The 20,470-nt window shown below is 50.3% G+C and overlaps 1 protein-coding gene across 2 annotated transcripts in view; it reads left to right on the top strand.

Annotated features, from left to right (window-relative positions):
• Nucleotides 1–19,148, top strand: part of CCNK (cyclin K) — a 31,593-nt gene extending 12,445 nt beyond the window's left edge. For both annotated transcript variants that reach the window (XM_044272442.1, XM_044272443.1), the window contains exons 8-11: nucleotides 13,423–13,652; nucleotides 15,716–15,749; nucleotides 17,795–17,866; nucleotides 18,054–19,148. In XM_044272442.1, the coding sequence (XP_044128377.1) occupies nucleotides 13,423–13,652; nucleotides 15,716–15,749; nucleotides 17,795–17,866; nucleotides 18,054–18,670 (953 nt within the window). In that variant the 3' untranslated portion in view covers nucleotides 18,671–19,148. The remainder of the gene's footprint in view (nucleotides 1–13,422; nucleotides 13,653–15,715; nucleotides 15,750–17,794; nucleotides 17,867–18,053) is intronic.
• The last annotated feature ends 1,322 nt before the right edge of the window (nucleotides 19,149–20,470 follow it).

Genomic DNA, 20,470 nt, shown 5'->3' with positions numbered 1-20,470 from the left:
TGGTCTCTGTATTGGGGTACGACCACTTTTCAGCATGTCAGATCCCACGGGTGCCCCCAAACCCTGGTACCATGCCTGTACCGCCTGTAAGGAACTTTTTTCGTGTGGGCAATCTGAGCCGCATTGCCTTGCATGTCAGGCCCCGGTGCAGGGCCCGCTTTCCGCTGCGCCCCCCGGTGCCTCTGAACCCCCTGACTGGGCTAGGTCTCTGTCTCAGGCGGTGGAAAGCCTTACACACGTAGTGGGCCGTCTCGTGGATAGACCGCCTCTCCCGCAGGCTGCCACAATCCCTGTCGCACCCGCTGGGACTACCGTTTCTGCCGCCCCCACTGATTCCCTGCCTCCCAGCGAATCTTCCAGGGCCCGGCATATTCAGAAACGTTCAAGGGTTGAGCGCACATCTTCTCCAGATGCTTCGCTCTCTCCGCCATGCGTGCGAGCTCAGTCAAGTCTATCCTCTCAAAGGGATACGCTTTCTGAGGGAGAACTGGCGGATTCGGACGTGGACATGGACTCAGAGCTTCCGTCCAAATTGGCGTCCGCGGTGGGGCATCTTATCACTAGCATCCGTGATACCTTTCACATACACGATGACCCCCCCCAGCTCTGAACAGGCCGGCGTGTCCTTTCTTCGCCCCAGACAGGCCTCCAAGGTCTTTCCCATCCACGCAGATTTTTCTTCTGTGGTGTCCAAGGCTTGGACCCGGCCTAACGTCCGCTTTGTTACACCCAAAAAAGCTGGACATTTGTTATCCCTTTCCAGCGGATTCTGTGACCACGTGGACGTCCCCGCCTAAGGTTGATCCTCCCGTGGCTCGCCTGTCCAAAAGCACTACTATTCCTGTACAAGACGGATCTTCCCTCCAGTCTGCTGAGGACCGTCGTACGGAATCCCTCTCCAAGGCCATATTTACTGCCTCTGGTTCGGCCCTTAGACCGGTCTTTGCCTCCGCCTGGGCTGGTAAAGCGGTCTCTGAATGGGGTTTGCAACTGGAACGGGAGTTAGGGTCGGACGTCCCTCTACAGGACCTCCGTTCCTTAGCCCAACTAATTGTCCAGGCCGGAAAATTTGTCTGTGAGGCCTCTCTTGATGCGGGTGCCCTCATTGCCCGTTCCTCTGCCCTGGCAGTTTCTGTCAGGAGGGAACTCTGGCTGAAGGTTTGGGCGGCGGACGCCGTTTCCAAACGCTCTTTGGCTGGCCTACCATTCACGGGTTCCCGCTTGTTCGGAACCCGTCTGGACGAACTTATATCTGAGGCCACGGGTGGGAAGAGTACTCACCTCCCCCAGTCCAGGCCGAGGGGCGCCCCCCGTGGTCGCGCTGGTTCGTCCCGTTTTCGGTCCTTTCGCAAGCCCACCGGGTCTAGACCCGCGGCCGGTTCTTCTTCCTCTGGCCCAGCCCAGGATAGACGCAAGAAGCCGTTTTTTCGGACGCAATCTACCTGGCGCAAGCCCCAGCCCACACGGGCTCCCTCAGGCCAGCAGCCCTCTGCCTGAAGGTGCGCCCCCACCCACCCGGGTGGGGGGCCGCCTTCTACTGTTCAGGAACGTATGGCGGGCCCACGTCTCAGACGCATGGGCGCTCGAGATTGTATCTTGCGGATACAAGATCGAATTTGCGTCCATTCCGCCAGACCGTTTCTTCCGGTCCCGTCCTCCGCGGGATCCCGTACGAGCGGCCGCCTTCTTCACGGCCATTCGCTCTCTAATGGACAAGGGTGTCGTCGCCCCCGTGCCTCCGACGGAAAGGTTCAGGGGGTTCTACTCGAACCTCTTTGTGGTTCCCAAGAAGGAAGGCTCAGTGCGACCGATCTTGGACCTAAAGCGCCTGAACCGTTTTCTCCGACTGCAGAGATTCCGGATGGAGTCTCTCAGGTCCGCAGTGGCCTCCCTGGAAAGAGGGGATTTCATGGCCTCAATCGACGTTCAGGATGCATATCTCCACGTTCCGGTTGCTCCATGTCATCACCGCTTCCTGCGCTTCGCGGTGGGGGACGATCACTTCCAATTCGTCGCCCTTCCCTTTGGTCTGGCGACGGCTCCTCGAGTATTCACCAAGGTCCTGGCCCCTGTCTTGGCCCTTCTGCGTTCAAGAAGTGTTTTTCTTCTCCCTTACTTGGACGACATCTTGGTCAAGGCACCCTCCTTCTCTCAGGCATCCGGCAGTGTGGGACTCACTCTGGAGACCCTGACGCGGTTCGGTTGGATCATCAACCACCCCAAGTCTTCTCTTACCCCCTCCAGACGGCTGATCTTCCTGGGGATGCTCCTGGATACGGAGTTGGCGGAGGTCCGCCTCCCGTCGGACAAGCGTCTGGCCCTTTGCGGGTCTGTTCGCAGTCTCCTCCGTCATCACCGCCCTTCCCTCAGATCCAGCATGCGGTTGTTGGGGAAGATGGTTGCCTGTTTCGAAGCGGTGCCGTTCGCACAATTCCGATCCCGCACCTTTCAGAGGGCAATTCTGTCGGCCTGGGACAAATCACCGAGGAGTCTGGACAGGACCTTTCTTCTGCCTCCCCTGGCTCGGGCTTCCCTCAGCTGGTGGTTGCATATCCCTCTACGGGGGAGGTCCTTCCTCCCACTGAACTGGCTGGTGATTACCACCGATGCCAGCTTACGGGGGTGGGGGGGGGTTTTCCCTCCCCGGTCCGTCCAGGGCGTTTGGTCTCTATCGGAGTCCAGACTTCCAATCAATATTCTGGAACTGAGGGCGATTCTTCTGTCCCTCAGACACTGGACCCATCTACTGAGGGGCCACCCTGTTCGGATCCAATCGGACAATGCCACGGCTGTGGCATACATTAACCATCAGGGAGGCACTCGCAGCGCTGCAGCGATGCAAGAGGTGACCCTCATTCTCCTCTGGGCGGAGGCGCATGTGCCGGCCTTATCCGCGATTTACATCCCGGGGGTGGACAACTGGGCGGCGGATTTCCTGAGCCGGTCCACCATCGACCCGGGAGAATGGTCCCTGCACCCAGAGGTGTTCGAAGCCCTTTGTCTTCGCTGGGGTCGCCCCGACGTGGACCTCATGGCTTCCAAATTCAACCACAAGGTCCCCCAATACCTGGCCAGGGCACGGGACCCGAAGGCGTACGGCGCCGACGCGCTCGTCCTTCCGTGGCGCGAATTCTCCCTTCTGTACGTCTTTCCTCCTTTCCCCCTCCTGCCACGGGTTCTTCGGAGGATCGCGGCAGAGGGCGTTCCCGCGATTCTGATCGCCCCGGATTGGCCCCGCCGGTCTTGGTACGCCGACCTAATGTTGCTGTTGGCAGACGCACCGTGGCCACTGCCCTCCAGGGAAGACCTTCTCTCTCAGGGACCGATCTTCCACGAGCATTTAGGCTCGCTACGTTTGACGGCGTGGCTATTGAGACCGCCGTCTTAACGCGACGGGGTTTCTCCGCGGACGTAGTCCGCACCATGATCCGTGCTCGTAAGCCCGTGTCCTCTAGGATCTACTATCGGGTTTGGAGGTCCTATCTGGGGTTCTGAGAGTCCCGGAGCATCCCACCTCTCTGGTTTTCTCTTCCCACGATCCTGTCCTTCCTCCAGTCGGGTCTGGACCTGGGGCTGAGCCTCAGTTCTCTGAAGGGACAGATTTCGGCGCTGTCTATTCTTCTCCAGCGTCCCCTGGCCCCTCTGGGGCCAATTAAGACCTTCTTACAAGGGGTGGCTCACTCTGTTCCGCCGTACCGCCCTCCAGTTCCATCCTGGGACCTGAATGTGGTGCTCTCGGCGCTCCAATCAGCCCCCTTCGAGCCTTTACGGGAGGTCTCCCTTCGCCTTCTGTCCTGCAAGGTCATTTTTCTTGTGGCCATCACATCTCTCCGACGGGTGTCGGAGTTAGCGGCTCTTTCTTGCTCCGAACCTTTCCTGATCTTCCACCAGGATAAGGTTGTGCTTCGGCCTGTCCCGTCCTTCCTGCCAAAGGTGGTCTCCGCCTTTCACATCAATGAGGACATCGTCCTTCCGTCGCTCTGTCCCTCTCCTTCCCACCCCAGAGAACGGGAACTGCACCGTCTGGATGTGGTCAGGGCGTTGAAGATTTATCTGGAGGTCACCGGATCCTTTCGGCGCACGGACTCCCTGTTTGTGGTTCCGGAGGGTTCGCGCAAGGGTTTGGCGGTCTCCAAGGTGGCTATTGCCCGTTTCATTAAACTGGCGGTGTCTGAGGCTTATCGAGCCAAGGGTAGAGCTCCACCTTTCAGCGTCACTGCTCATTCCACCAGAGCAGTCGGAGCTTCCTGGGCGCAGAGGCATCGGGCCTCGGCTGAACAGTTGTGCAAAGCAGCCACTTGGTCCTCTCTGCACACTTTCACAAGGTTCTATAGAGTGCATACGCATGCATCAGCGGATGCTGCTTTGGGCCGCCTGGTTTTGCAGGCAGCGGTTTCCTGATGCTCCGGTGGTGGTCCGCCTTGGGTTTGTGGTCCCTCCCTTCTTGGACTGCTCTTGAACGTCCCAAGGTCTGTGTCCCCCAAGGAAAATGGGCGAGAAAAGGAGATTTTTGTATAACTTACCAGTTAAATCTCTTTCTCGCTCTTCCTTGGGGGACACAGCACCCACCCTTCTGTGTTTTGTTACAGGGTTATGGTCTGGCGCCCCGTTGGGTTGCTGGCTGGTTGTTTCCGTTATTGGTTGTTATCCTTTCACTACTTGGACACTCAACTGGTAGCCTCTATCTCCAGGCTGAGGGTATAGCTGATGGAGGAGGGGCTTAACAGTTTTACTTAGTGTCACGCCTCCTAGGGAGCTGAGCTATACCCAAGGTCTGTGTCCCCCAAGGAAGAGCGAGAAAGAGATTTAACTGGTAAGTTATACAAAAATCTCCTTTTCTGTGCACACTGCATACAAAGCCTGCTTGGATTGGGTGGGTCAGCTCTCCCTGCCTGCCCAGCCCTCCCTGTCTTCAAGACGATCTGAGCGGTAGTACGCAATGTGATACTGCCGACATGAGAAAACCACTGAGCGCAGGAAGAGGGGGCTGCTTCAGGAGCGGCTGGCCGGGATGCAGCGCACGGTGGCTCAGCTAGAGGGCGCCTGTTCCTGAAGCTGGAGAAGGACAGCTTCTCCAGTCCAGCTAGGAAGTAAGTTTCAGCACGCTGTATACCGGCATATGAGACGACACCCGGCGTATAAGACGACCCCTGACTTTTGAGATTTTCATGTGTTAAAAAGTAGTCTTATACGCAGGAATATACAGTAGCTATATACAACTATAATAAGATCATGTAGTCCCAGTATGGATGCTGTCAACTGGTCCAAAGGATAAGTGTTAAGCAGCATTTCCACCTCATCACCACGACGGCTACAAGGAGATTGACCCCTGACCTCTGTAGGGGCAGGAACAGAGAGGGTTTAAATCCCCCCCTCCCAGCACCAGTGTTTCCTGTCCCTACAGAGGACAGGGGCAGAGAGAGAGTCTCCCTGCGGGGAGATGAAGAGAATGTAACTTCCTGACACCTACCGGGTGTTCCCCCTGCCCTCCTGCGGTCCTCGTACTAACGCTGGGCAGGGGTGAAGGAGGGAGGACTCGCTCCATTATAATATGTGAGCCTGCTCCCGGGTCGCGTTCTCCCGCCGGGCCGGCTTGGCTATCGCCGGGTGCGCGCCTAAGCGCTTCAGGAAAGCGGCAGACGTCACTTCCGGTGGATGAGGGAAGTGACGTCATTCAGAGGCGTCTCCCATTCAAATTTTCGGCGCCAGCGGTGCCGAATGTCTCAGTGTACCGGCGTACATCGGAGCAGCGTGCAGTCATGTCGACCGAACCCCGCTCCCCTGGAGACCCTTCTGTGCCGCCTGCAGTCGCTAAGGAGGCCCAGAAAAAAATCAGAAAACAGTCAAAGTGTGTGTCCTGCCTTAAACGGCTTCCGGACGACTATCGCAAGAAGCTTTGCAAAGACTGCATCTCTAGCGTTATCGCTGAAGAACAGCCTTCCTTCTTTAACGAATTAAGGTCCTTGATCCATGAGGAAGTAAGAACCTCCTTATCCCAGATGCCTTCACCCAGGGATGCACCTCCACCAAAAAAACGTAGGGGTCCATCTCCCTCCTTATCAGACCCGGAGATGATAGAGGAAGATGCCTCATCATCTAGAGCCTGGGAGGACGAGGGGGCCTCCTCTGATATTGATAATTCAGAATCAGATAGAAGATTCTGCTTTTCATTGGACGAGATGCCAGACCTTCTAAAGGCGGTCCGGGCCACTATGGGGGTCGAAGAAACCCCTAGAGCCCACTCGGTCCAGGATGAGATGTTTGGGAGACTCGGGGTTAAAAAGACCCGGGTGTTTCCAATAAACGAGAACATACGAGATATGGTGCTGGACGAGTGGTCCAACCCGGAAAAGAGGTTGGGGGTGTCCAGGTCCTTTAAGAACCGGCTATTGTTTGACTCGAGCGAAGCAAAAATTTTCAGTGAAACACCAAAGGTCGACATTCAAGTCGCAAAGGTCAATAAGAAGACTGCCTTGCCCTTTGAAGACACTTCTCAGCTGCGTGATCCCATGGATAGGAAGGCAGATAGCCTCTTAAAAAAATCGTGGGAAGCCGCGATGTTCACTTTAAAAACAAACATCGCAGCTACCTCAGTGGCAAGATCCATGAGGCTGTGGCTAGAGGAACTGGAATCTCACATCAGAGATAATACTTCCAGGGATGAGATCCTAAGGTCCCTCCCCCTATTGAAATCCGCCACAGCATTTATGGCAGACACCTCAGCTGAGTCTGTCAGATTTGCGGCAAAGGATGCCGGGCTCTCTAATGCGGCCCGCCGTGCCTTGTGGATGAAGAGCTGGTCAGGTGACAACACATCAAAGATGAAACTATGCTCCATCCCGTTCTCGGGGGGAATACGTCTTTGGGCCCGTCCTAGACCGTATCCTGGAGAAAGCGGCGGACAAAAAAAAGGGGTTCCCAGAGGAGAGACCCTATAAAAGGAGATATCCCTTTCGGGCCCCCACCAGCCAGAATAGACCCTTTAAGGATAAAGGGAAGTCAGGACGCTGGAGTTACCCAAAAGGGGGCAGGGGTAGGAACAACCCCTCCTCCTCCCAGAATAAGCCCTCGGACAAGCAATGACGCCAGAGTTGGGGGGAGATTGAAGAATTTTCTGACTCCCTGGGAGTCCACTACCCTGAACCCTTGGGTTCGGGACATAATAAAATCCAGGTACCACATCGAACTTTCTTCATCTCCCCCAAACCGCTTCATTGTCACCAACCCAAGTTCCCCCAAAGTGCGCAAAAAGATTCTGCAAGGCGTCCAAAGTCTTCTGGCGACGGACGTGATAGTACAAGTCCCGTCAACACAGCAAAGACAAGGGTTCTATTCGAACCTGTTTTTGGTAGAGAAAAAAGAGGGCTCATTCCGCACAATTATAAACTTGAAAGCCCTGAACAAGTTTGTCATTTATCGGAAGTTCAGGATGGAATCCCTGAAGTCCCTGATTCCATTAATAGGGAGGAACGCCCTAATGTGCTCAGTAGACCTTCAGGACGCCTACTATCACGTCCCAATTCACCCAGAGTCACAAAAGTTCTTGAGGTTCGCCATCCAGGACCACAAGGGAGTAACTCATCACTTCCAGTTTACGGCCCTCCCCTTTGGGATATCATCTGCACCCAGAGTGTTTACGAAGCTGGTAGTCGAGATGGTGGCCTTCCTGAGACACAAAGGTCTGGTGATTATACCGTACCTGGACGATTTCCTCTTAATTGGGAATTCGGAGAACAAACTCAGAACAGACCTTCAAACCTTCCTGTCTCTCACTCAAAATCTGGGTTGGTTGGTGAACATGAAAAAATCGAACCTGGTGCCCTCCAGCACTATCCAGTTCTTGGGCGTCATCCTGGATTCCCGAACGCAGCATACCTTCCTTCCACCAGACAAGGTCAAAAACCTTCAATTACAGGTTCGACGTTTCCAGAACAGGAGGTCATGTCCCATAAGGGAAGCTATGAGCCTCCTGGGTCTTCTCTCGTCTTGTATCATGTCCGTCCCATGGAGTCAGGCCCACTTCCGATCTCTCCAAGCATGGATCCTCAGAACTTGGAACAAACAACAGTCCTCCTTGGATCACAAAGTTCTGATTCCCCTAGCGGTGAAGACCTCCCTGAATTGGTGGAAAAGCACAAGCAATCTGTCCTTGGGAGTTGCCTGGGAGAAGGTTCCCTACATTCAAGTACTTACGGACGCAAGCGGAAAAGGATGGGGAGCGAAAGTGGGAGATCATTTGTTCCAAGGTTCCTGGATTCCAACAACCCGCTCTCAGTCCTCCAATTTCAGAGAGCTGGAAGCAGTCTGGAAAGCCCTGAAGGCTGCAGAGACCCTTCTGGTGGGTCAGCACGTAAAAATCCTTTCGGACAACACGACGACGGTGGCTTATCTCTCTCACCAGGGAGGCACGAGATCAGAGAAACTGATGTCTATTGCAAGGAAGATCTTCAACTGGGCAGAATCCCATGTGAGTTCCATCTCCGCAATTCACTTAAAAGGAATACTGAACGTAGAAGCAGACTACCTCAGTCGCCAGTTAATAGATCATACCGAGTGGTCCCTGAATCAAGAAGTATTTCAGGTTCTGGCAGAAAGATGGGGCACTCCACAAGTGGATCTGTTCGCCTCCAAGAAGAACGCAAAGGTACCAACGTTCTGCTCGCTAAACCCACGGGACAATCCCTGGGCGCTGGATGCGCTCACGATTCATTGGGACTGGGATCTCAGTTATGCATTCCCACCTTTGCCTCTACTTCCCAGGATAATCCAGAAACTCTACCTAGAAGATACGACACTAATTCTAATAGCTCCCTATTGGCCGAAAAGGAGCTGGTTCTCTTCTTTAAAAAATCTATCAGTAGAGGACCCTTGGCCTCTTCCTTCCAGGAGGGACCTGCTTCACCAGGGGCCAATCCTACACCCAGATCCGAGCTTCCTCAAGCTGTCAGCCTGGATCCTGAGGTCCAGAGGTTGAAGTCCCAAGGGCTCTCAGACCAAGTGATAGCCACCCTAAAAAGCGAGTAGGAAGAAGGTTACCTTCTCAATTTACTTAAAGATTTGGAAGAGATTCTGTACCTGGATTGGCAACCCTGCCCCAAATTTAGAGCCGCCCAATTTTCTGAAAATCTTGGACTTCCTCCAGCAGGGGCTTGAATTAGGTCTTAGACCCTCTACCCTGAGGGTACAGGTCTCGGCACTTGCTTGCTTCTTTGATCGAGATCTAGCCGGTCATCGCTGGATCAAAAGATTCATGAGAGCTGCCTCCCGACTACGTCCCTCTCTCAAATCTAGGATCCCCAACTGGGACCTCAATACGGTACTCACTGGCTTGACTCTTGCTCCGTTTGAGCCCCTATCTAGTTGTTCCACCAAACATCTATCGCTTAAAACTGCATTCTTGGTGGCCATCACGTCCGCAAGAAGGCTAGGCGAGATCCAAGCACTATCAATACAGGAACCCTATCTCCGTATCACCGATGACAGAATCATTCTTAAGTTAGACCCAGGTTTTTTGCCTAAAGTGGTATCGGATTTCCACCGTAACCAGGAGATAGTCTTACCCTCCTTTTGCAGTAACCCCTCTAATATTGGGGAATCTAGCTTCCACTCTCTAGATGTAAGACGCTCTGTCTTACGGTATCTTGAGGTATCAAAGGGGTTCCGTAAATCCAGCAACCTATTTGTCTTATTCTCAGGTAAGAATAAGGGTCTAAAAGCCTCCAGGTCCTCCTTAGCACGGTGGATAAAGGATTCCATCTCCATCTCCTATGAGTCCCAAGGTCTGTCGTGCCCCCCAAATTTGAGAGCTCACTCTACCTGGGCTATGTCCTCCTCCCAGGCCGAGCGGGCCGGAGCTTCTCTTGAGGATATTTGTAAAGCTGCTACTTGGTCTAACATCCACACCTTTACTAAACACTATAGGTTAGACCTACCTTCTTCAGACTTGTCTTTTGGACGTAAGGTCCTTCAGGCGGTCGTCCCCCCCGTCCCCCCCCCCCTAAGCTATAATTTTTTATATCTCCTTGTAGCCGTCGTGGTGATGAGGTGGAAAGCCGGAATTAGACTTACCGGTAATTCAGTTTCCACGAGATCACCATGACGGCACATATATTCCCTACCCTTCCTTTAGTCTTACCTGGGAGGTTATGGAGTAATACCCTCTCGGTTCATTATTTTTTCTGTTCTCACCACTTATTTCTGTCTCTGTAATTTTGGACACTGGTGCTGGTGGTGGGAGGGGGGGATTTAAACCCTCTCTCTGTTCCTGCCCCTACAGAGGTCAGGGGTCAATCTCCTTGTAGCCGTCGTGGTGATCTCGTGGAAACTGAATTACCGGTAAGTCTAATTCCGGCTTTTTAGAATATGAAGTGTACATATACATGGTATGTGTATACATTATGTATGTGACACCTTTCATAAAAGGGGTTTATCTATAATGCGAATATATGCCCAATTCTCACATCTTAATAGATAACCTCTTTAGTTCAATAGTAATCTTCATTTATTGGTCTAGAATGGGTAAAATGATGATGCACATGAAATTGATCAATAAAAGCCTATAAAACTCTGAAATGTATGCTGTAGGGTTTTAAAATGGATCATGTAAAATATTAAAGTAGGGCAAATCTTAGGTAAGTGAAAGCTGAGTGGGGTATTTTGTGTAGGATAGGGCTTCTTTTCTGTATTCAATAGTTTGACATATTCCAATGATTCGTTCAATCATAATGGCACTAACGTGTTGAGTCTATAAATCCCCTGAGGAAACCTGAGAACCTTTTAACATTTGTTAAAGGACTCGATGACAATGATTGGAATCTAACTTTTGAACATCACTCTAAAGTAGCGGTCCTCCTATACCTGCACTTAACTATAGTTAGATCTTAGCACCTCTCAGACCGTGTTCACCGTAGGTAGTGGTAGGACCCATGCCACACTGAGATACCTTGACGGTGGTGCAAAAGGGCCCTGTTGTGTTCCTGACTGGAATACATTGGCTAAAGTCTCAGTTTTTAACATCAGCCTGAGGGATTGGCAGGGGTTGCATATCATTGTGGTGCACCTTTTTTGCAGTGATTTAAATACTACATCCCACCTTTGAATATGCATGCACATATGTATATAAATATACTAACATGCACCTATAACTACGTATATAATCTTATTTGGATCGCATGACCCTGTAAATATTTAATATAAAAATATATTATGAACACTTTTTTTTTTTTTTTGCTACATATCTTCTACACATCGTTCTTATATTTTATGTACATATATATCCAGATGTTATTTTTAATCTCACCTATTTCAAATGGACTAATGTAGCAGTCACCCATCATGTTTATACCTTGTTCCTTATATCAATTGATTTATCCTCAGTATTATGCGAATAATCATTCTGCGCCTATTTACCACTTGCCGCACCATTTCTCTACATCTATCCAGTGGTCACTACCCCTACAGGCCACCGATGGTCCTCCTCTTTGTTTGATGCACTCCAGCTGGGAGCGCACTTGTTGGTGGTTCCTCCCACTAATGGCACTTCCGTTAGCGCTCCGCGCGCTTCTGATCACCTTGCGCTCCAGGGTGGAACGCGTGGCACCCCGGTGCGTTACTTCCATCTAGAACTTAGCCACATGGCTATAAATTAGTTGCTACATGTCCAGCATGTCTTTGAAATATTTTTTATGTATGTGTATTTGCTCCTGAGGACGTGTTGAGCCACATACTTGTTGAAATAAGGCCTCATGCACACAACCGTTGTGGTTTTTGCGGACCACAAATTGTGGAACGGCCCTGACATAATATAACTGCCTATTCTTGTCCGCCAAACGGACAAGAATAGGACAGGTTATTTATTTTTATTATATTATTCAGAGCTACGGATGGGGAGAGCACATGGAGTGCTGTCTGCATCTTTTGCGGGCCCATTGAAGTGAATGGGTCCGCATCCGAGCCGCCAAAACTGCGGCTCGGATGCGGACCAAAACAACGTTCGTGTGCATGAGGCCTTATGCTGTTCTCCATTAAGTTATTCCAAATACACTTTTGACGTCTATACTAAGTACACCACATCTAATGCTAAGGGAGTGGCGCTGATCACCTCTAAACTTGTGGACATTTACCCTCGATCTGGTGGAACTTCCTCACCATATGGTGGTTTTGTTGCATTCGCTAATCGCCTATGTTCAGGCACTGCCAGTGAATGAGAACACTCTTGTTTCCATTCAGAGGCAGTAATCCCGTCTATAGTGAGTCCTGCTCTTGGATGAGAAGAGGATACCGTTATATCCAGTCTAGACCATACTCTGTGATCTAAACATCCTTGACATCAGACTGATACATTGTAGCAAACCAGCAGAGTCGTTGTCTAGGGTTGGACGATATCAAAAATATTCAGACTATAACGATAATAAAAAATTGATTGCGATAACGATATATATCTCGATAAATGCCCGTTTAAAAAAAAAAAACACAAGGAGGCGTTACACTGTATGGGGGCAGCCGCCACAAGGAGGCGTTACACTGTATGGGGGCAGCCGCCACAAGGAGGCGTTACACTGTATGGGGGCAGCCACAGGCCACCATACATGCAGTAATACTTTGCGATATACATTTCCCGCGGCTGCCTCGCTTGTGTGCTCCGATTTTCACATCAGATGCCGGTGGGCAGAGATTTGAATATGGGAGCAAGGAGGAGGGAAAGCCGGGGCGGCCGCTGCAGGAAGTAGTAAGTTTATAATTTTGTCATCAGAGCACACACTAGTGAGGCAGCCGCAGGAGAAGTCTCCAGAGACACCAGTACTCACACAGGGGATATACAATAGAGCCGGCACTGGTGGGTGACGACGGTGATGTCAGATGGTGGGTGGAGACTTGACTAAGGGAGGCGGAGCAAGAAGGAGCCAGGACAGGAGCGAGAGGAAGTAATGTTACTCAGCACTATGCAAGGTGCAGTGGCGGGCGGACGCACGTTTAGAAGCGGTCAGCGCACAATTTAGGAAACAGCGCGGTATTTAGGAAACAGCGATATCGCCATTTTTTTTTTAATACCGCGGTATATCGTGATACCGGTATATCGCCCAACCCTAGTCTAGACTGGTTGTAGAACCGTGTTCCTCCCCCATACTTACTTATTTTCTGAATGTAGATATCTGGCCTGTTGTGGAAAACTCTTTACACTATAGGACGCCTTCCAGCAACTTTGCATTGAAGTGTAAGGTTTTGTAAATGTGGTTCCTATGTTCCAAGCAAGTGTCTATAGTTAGAATGTGTTACATATGTTTGTGGAGGTGACTGGGTTAACCACTGGCGTTCCATGTAGAGATGTTCTCTTTAGAATTATTTCTACTTTTGGAGAAATTGATGCAAAGTTTTGTCACGTGAGGACGATGCGTTGTAACCTTGAGGTTTGTTTCTTTTTAGACATCTGTCATCAGATCCTGGACCTGTATTCTCAAGGGAAACAGCAAATGCCTCATCATGGGGCCCAGCAGCAATCTCCGCAGGTCCAAGCACAGATTGCTGCAGTGCAGCCTCAGCAGCCCACAGAGACTCAGACAGCGCCGCAAAAAGATCCACCGCAGCCAGGAGGGCAGCAAACTAAGAAACCATCCCCGCAGTCCAGCCCTCCGAAGCAAACCAAGAGACCGCTGGTACGTGCTATCCCCTCAAAATCACGGCATTCCTGTACAGTTGCTTCATGTAGCAGCCCCATGAACCATGGCTGAGAGATCCGACCCAAGAGTGCACAATGCTCAGAAGTTCGTATTTTGGTGCCTCGCAACCTGTAATTAACATGGGTTGTTTGAGGATTTGCATAATTTAATTTACAGAACATGCCGACAACTGTGAAGATGTGTGTTTTTATTTATTTTTTTGCTTTTTTTTGTGACGCAAACAACTAATAGGACAATAACAGAAAAGGTCAATGTGCATAACTATTCACCCCCCTGTAGTCAGTACTTTGTAGAGCCCCCTTTTGCGGCAATCGCAGCTCCAAGTCACTCTGGATAAGTCTCTAGAAGCAGTCGCCACATCTGACTGCTGGGATTTTTGCCCATTCCTCCTTGCAGAACGGCTCCGGCTCCTTCAGGTCGGATGTTTGCGCTTGTGAACAGCGATCTTTACGTCTGACCACAGATCTTCTATTGGATTGAGATCTGGGCTGTGACTCGGCCATTCCAACACATTTACAGGTTTCCCCTTAAACCAAGGGTTCCTTTAGCCGTGTGTTTGGGGTCATTGTCCTGCTGGAAGGTGAACCTCCGTCCTCGCCTCAGATCACGCACAGAGTGGGGCAGGTTCTGCTCTAGAATATCCCTGTATTTAGCACCATCCATCTTTCCCTCAGCTCTGACCAGTTTCCCAGTCCCATCCCCCCCAGTATGATGCTGCCACCACCAGGTCTCACTGTGGGGATGGTGCTCTTTGGGTGATGTGATGTGTTGGGTTTGTTCCAGACATAGCGTTTTCTTTGGCCGAAAAGTCCAATGTTAGTCTCTTCAGACCAGAGCCCCGTCCTCCATACATTTTGGGAGTCTCCCACATGCCTTTTCCGAAACTCACAACGCGCCTTTTTGTTTTTAGTGGAAAGTAATGGCTTTCTTCTGCCCGCTCTGCCATAAAGCCCAACTCTATGGAGCGTACGGCTTATTGTCGTCCTATGTACAGATCCTCCAGTCTCTGCTGTGGAACTCTGCAACTCCTCCAGGGTTACCTTAGGTCTCTCTGATGCCCTCCTTGCCCGGTCCGTCAGTTTTGGTGGGCGGCCATCTCTTGGCAGGTTTGCTGTTGTGCCATGTTCTTTCCATTTGGTTATGAGAGATTTGATGGTGCTCCTGGGGATCATCAAAGATTTGGATTTTTTATTTATTTTTTTAGAACCTAACCCTGAGTTTTACTTCTCAACAACATTGTCCCTTACTTGTTTGGAGAGTTCCTTGGTCTTCATGGCAGTGTTTGGTTAGTCATGCCTCTTGCTTAGGCCTCATGCACACGGCTGTGCAGTTTCTTGCTGTCCGCAAACCACGGATCTACAAGAACCTGAACGGGCGGCCCATTGTAGAAATGCCTATTGTCTGCAAAACGGACAAGAATAGGACATGCTATATTTTATTTTCATATTTTTTTGCGGGACCATGGAATGGCGCAAAGGATGCGGACAGCACACGGAGTGCGAAAAACTGCGGCTCGGATGCGGTCCCGAACGGTTGTGTGCGTGAGTCCTTAGGTGTTGCAGCCTCTGGGGCCTTTCAAAAAAGGAGTGTATATGTAATGACAGATGATGTGACACTTAGATTGCACACAGGTGACATCATTTCACTAATTGTGTGACTTCTGAAGGTAATTGGTTGCACCAGAGCTTTCTATGGGCTTCCTAACAAAGGGGGTGAATACAAACGCACAGGACAATTTTCTGTTTCTGTACAATAGTTTTATATATTTTTCTCATTTCACTTAAACTTAGACTATTGTGTTCTGAACCATCACATAAAATTCTGATTAAGGCTGTAATGTAACAAAACACGAAAAAAGTCAAGGGGGGTGAATACTTTTGCAAGTCACTGTATAATGTCTTATCTGTGCACTTTTGCAATGAAAAATGCAGCAAATCTTTGTGGAGACTCGTCCTATTTCAGAAGCCAGACTCCTCAGAGTGCATCTGCATTGACTCTTTAGAATGCTGCTGAATGCTTCATCTTTTTTTCTTTTTCAGCCAACCTCACCCAAAGACGATGGGAAGGCACAAGGTAGGCTCCCGCTTTATCCCAGGTTAGCGGCTGTCCATTTATGAGTGTCAGAGATTCAGGCCATATGAGGTGGAATCCGTGCCAAAAATCTCAACGCAGTATCGTGCAAGGGAATGGAGTTTTTGAAAAATTCTCCACTGGTTTTACAATGTGCTGTAGATTTTCACATTTTTAGCATGGTCTATGTCATGGGTCAGCAGTCTCCGGCACTCCAGCTCCTGCAGAACTACAACTTCCAGCATTCACACTTGCTCGGCTGTTCTTGTAACTCACATAGAAGTGAAAGGAGGGTTTTGGGAGTTGTAATTTCAGAACAGCAGGAAGTTGCTGATTTCTGCCTTGTCATGGAACTTTTTCGCCCTTCATAATGTGAACATATGCCGACTTGCTGTGTGTGATTGCAGACATTTACAGTACAGTGTGTGATCGGGGTGTTCAGGTGTGGAATCCAATGTAAACCCACATTAGGCCTCTTTCACACTTGCGTTGTCCGGATCCGTCGTGTACTCAATTTGCCGGAATTACACGCCAGATCCGGAAAAACGCAAGTGAACTGAAAGCATTTGAAGATGTATCCGTCTTCAAAATGCTTTCAGTGTTACTATGGCAGCCAGGACGCTATTAAAGTCCTGGTTGCCATAGTAGTAGTGGGGAGCAGTATACTTACAGTCCGTGCGGCTCCCAGGGCGCTCCAGAATGACGTCAGAGCGCCCCATGCGCATGGATGACGTGCCATGCGATCACGTGATCCATGCGTTTGGGGCGCCCTGACGTCACTTTGGAGCGCCCCGGGAGCCGCACGGACGGTAAGTATACTGCTCCCCACTACACTTTACCATGGCTGCCAGGACTTTAGCGTCCTGGCAGCCATGGTAACCATTCAGAAAAAGCTAAACGTCGGATCCGGCAATGCACCGCAACGACGTTTAGCTTAAGGCCGCATCCGGATTAATGCCTTTCAATGAGCATTAATTCCGGATCCGGCCTTGCGGCAAGTCTTCAGGATTTTTGGCCGGAGCAAAAAGCGCAGCATGCTGCGGTATTTTCTCCGGCCAAAAAACTTTCCGGTCCTGAACTGAAGACGTCCTGATGCATCCTGAACGGATTACTCTCCATTCAGAATGAATTAGGATAAAACTGATCAGGATTCTTCCGGCATAGAGCCCCGACGACGGAACTCTATGCCGGAAGACAAGAACGCAAGTGTGAAAGAGCCCTAACAAGGGTGGCAAAATCTGCAAGTAATGTCAAATTTGCCTCGCGTTAAATTAATTGGGGGGGGGGGGGGGGGGGGACTGGTGAAGTCGTCATAACCGCTGCTGCCTTGAACTCCGGGTCTCTGATACTGGATAAGGGCTCATGGACACTATCTTATTTTTTTGGGCCGCACTTCAATAGGGCCGTAAAGATGCAGACAACACACGATGTGCTGTCCGCATCCATATTTCCATTCCGCCGCCCCGCAAAATAAATACAACATGTCCTATACTTGTCCATTTTGCGGACAGGGATCTGATAGATGGCAGGATTTTCCATTCCACAAAATGCAGAACGCACACGGCTGGTGTCCGTGTCTTGCGGATCCAACGGTCGTGTGCATGACCCCTAACTGACCAGATTCATTCTGCTCTTCTGTAGCAGCCTCTGTCAGGTTTGATGAGAGAAATGGCAAAACTGAAGCGCTGCTCTTGCTGTCAAAATGGTAGCAAGTCATTTAAATAAAATAAAAATCAGTCAATCAAAATCCGTTGGGCGCAGTTGGTGTCTGTCACACGACTGATCGGCACAGCGCTGTGGCTTCACACGGGGTTTTTCATCTGTATTTTTTCGTCAAAAGACCAGGAATGGAAAGTGCTTCCAGAGGGAATTTTTTATTTTAAAAGTCCTATAAAAAAAAAAGTCTGACCTGCAGAAGACGTGCATCCATACATAGAGCATGCTGAGATCAACAAAGTCACTCCACTACCATGTAGATAAGTGGATGCCACGAGACGTGGATAGAGCCGTGCTGTTTGCTCCTCACACAGTTACTTGTATCTTTACAGATCAGCCATTGACCAAAATGGCTAAAGTTGAGGCTCCGCACCCGCCGCTCCCTCCTGTCATCACCCCAGCAGGTAAGACCCGTCTACTACTGTCTGTTCTCTGTAAGCACTGGACTCACCAATGCGCTCATCTTCCTGTCGTGCTTTATGCCCTTCTATTTCTCTCCTTAATGGTTTCTGTGCACTGGGCCTTTTACTTGGTTTTCTACATCCGCAGCTTTTGCTAATTTTGTCTTTACTTTTGATTTCCGGCTAACAGAGCGAAAACCTGTGGCTCCAGCTCTTGTTCCAGGGGAAGGAGATCCTGTCAGTATCCCCGAGGCTGCAGACCTGACCAAGCTTCAAATTCCTCCACCAACGCATCCTTCTACGGTTCATCAGCCGCCACCCCTGCCACATCGGCCGCCGCCACCTCCTTCTAGTTACATAACTGGGATGTCGACAACCAACTCTTACATGTCTGGGGAGGGGTTCCAAAGTCTCCAGTCCATGATGAAGACAGAAGCGCCTGCTTATGGGAACATGCCACCTGCTTATGGCCCTCCGTCACATATGCCATACCATCCCCATGTGTATCCACCTAATCCTCCTCCATCTGTGCCACCCCCACCACCACCTTCGTCATTCCCCCCTCCGAACATTCCTCCTCCTACTCCCGTGTATCCCCCTCCTAATTATAATCCAAATTTTCCCCCACCTAGACTGCCCCCTTCCCATACCGTACCAACTCACCCACCTCCAGGAATCGGTATGCCACCAGCTACCTATCCCCCTCCTGCAGTGCCACCTGGAGGGCAGCCACCCGGTCCTCCCCCTATTCCACCACCTGGCATGCCGCCTGTTGCAGGACTTGGCCGTTCCGCCTGGATGAGATAGCGCCCCAGCAACTTGTTTGCACTTCAGGGGAAGGGATTGTTTGATGTGCCACAATTGCCTGTGCTGGGCACAATGGAAGCATAAAGTATCTCCCTTATTGCCAAGTCTGGGCATCTGAGGTGGCGTTGACTGTTTTTGAACGGTTACCATGTGCCTGGTGGATATAATGCAGTATATACTGACCTGCTGATCGGCAGCTCCCCACTTCATGACGAGTAGACACTGAAATTCGTCTTTATATTGTGACGGCCATATTGGCCAAGCTAGGGCAGCAGAAAAAGTGTTTAACGAATGGTCAGACGAGCCCGTTTGCTTTGCATTTTGATGTCTTGACTTTTTTTTTCTTTATTTTTTTTTAGACCAAGATTTAGAAGTTTTTGAAAATGTCTGTAAATATTTTATAATGTAAAAAGTTTAAATGTAAGCGCTTGTCAAAATAGTCCCCCCCCGATCGTAGTGAATAAAAGCATAATGGAAATCTCCGGCATCTGCGTCTTTTCTGTGAGAACATAAGCTGACACTTCTGTCTGCATTTGCACGCTCTTGACCTGGTTTCTTCTGAAAACAGCGCCTCATCTGGCTGTGTGTGGTATTGCAGCTCGGCCTTATTGCTGCTCCATTGAAGTGGATACCAGACACAACCCGTGGACAGATGTGGCGCTGTTTCTGGAATCTAATCCTGGATAACCCCTTTCAAATGAGGATTTATTTTTTTTTTTGCTTTTGGCTGCACCTAGACTTCTGCCTGAGACCTAAAGAGAATGGGCAATGGATTAAAGTGCCCCATTCACTGTGTCTAGGGCTACACAGCGACGTGCGAGTTTCAGATAAGTGGCGCAACCGCGAACATTTGTGTGACTTGGACTTCCTGTCGCACAGCTAATTTCGATTTACCGTTTTTGGTTCTGAAGAAACGGGCAAGTGACAAGCGGGCGGCAGGAGAGGTGTAGTCATCTGCCCGGGCAAAATCTCGTGTGACTGTAGACCAGCAGCCAAAAATCCAACAGTTTTGTACTTTTTGTGACTGTTTTGTCATTAGCAATGGCAACTTCGGGATCCTCATTTCACTCAACACATTGCCGTGTAACTGTGGTGTTAGCGTGAGTTCACATGTGACAGACGTGCTGTGAATAGTTTTGCCATCCATCTGAATAAGGGCTCATGCACACGGCCATTGCCTGGCTCTGCCTGTATTGCGGGTCCACAGTCTGGAAGGTGCAGAACAGAGGCACGGAAGCTTTACGGATGGTGTTTCTGTCCGTGCCTCCGCACAGCGAAAGAACTAGTGCATGCAAGTGAATGGGTCCTGTGAACACTTACTGCATTCCTACAGTCTGTGCCCATGCTTTCCAGACAGCAATTTGCGGTCCGCAGCACGGGCCCGGCCGGCACACGTTTGCGTGCATGAGCCTTTAACCCTGAAATTCTTGTTTTTCTTTTGTGTGTTTGATCTGTTAAATGTTTGTGGAAATCAATATACAAATCTGTCACAAGTGATCATCGCCATGGGGTCTGTTCAGATGATGCAGTATAAACTATGCGCATATGTTGCAGATTCAGCAGGTGCAAAACAAACATGCTTCACCTGTAAAAGTAAAAACTACAGCGATTTTGTGTGTGGGGGGGGGGGGGTATTTGCGCCTTTGAGGCTACATTCACATGACGGTAAAAAAAAAAGCATGGACAGGCTTTAGCGCTGCCCTTGCCATTTTACAGGCTAGGATAGCACTAAAGCTCGCCCATTAGTGCCGGTGATGTCACAGGAAGCACTGCTAGGTGAAAGCCTCCGCCTAGTAGAGA

This window comes from Bufo gargarizans, chromosome 11, assembly GCF_014858855.1.
Source record: "Bufo gargarizans isolate SCDJY-AF-19 chromosome 11, ASM1485885v1, whole genome shotgun sequence".
Classification (NCBI taxonomy): Eukaryota; Metazoa; Chordata; class Amphibia; order Anura; family Bufonidae; genus Bufo; species Bufo gargarizans.
The sequence above is the reverse complement of the archived record's forward strand: the minus strand, read 5'-3'. Positions and strand labels throughout refer to the sequence as shown.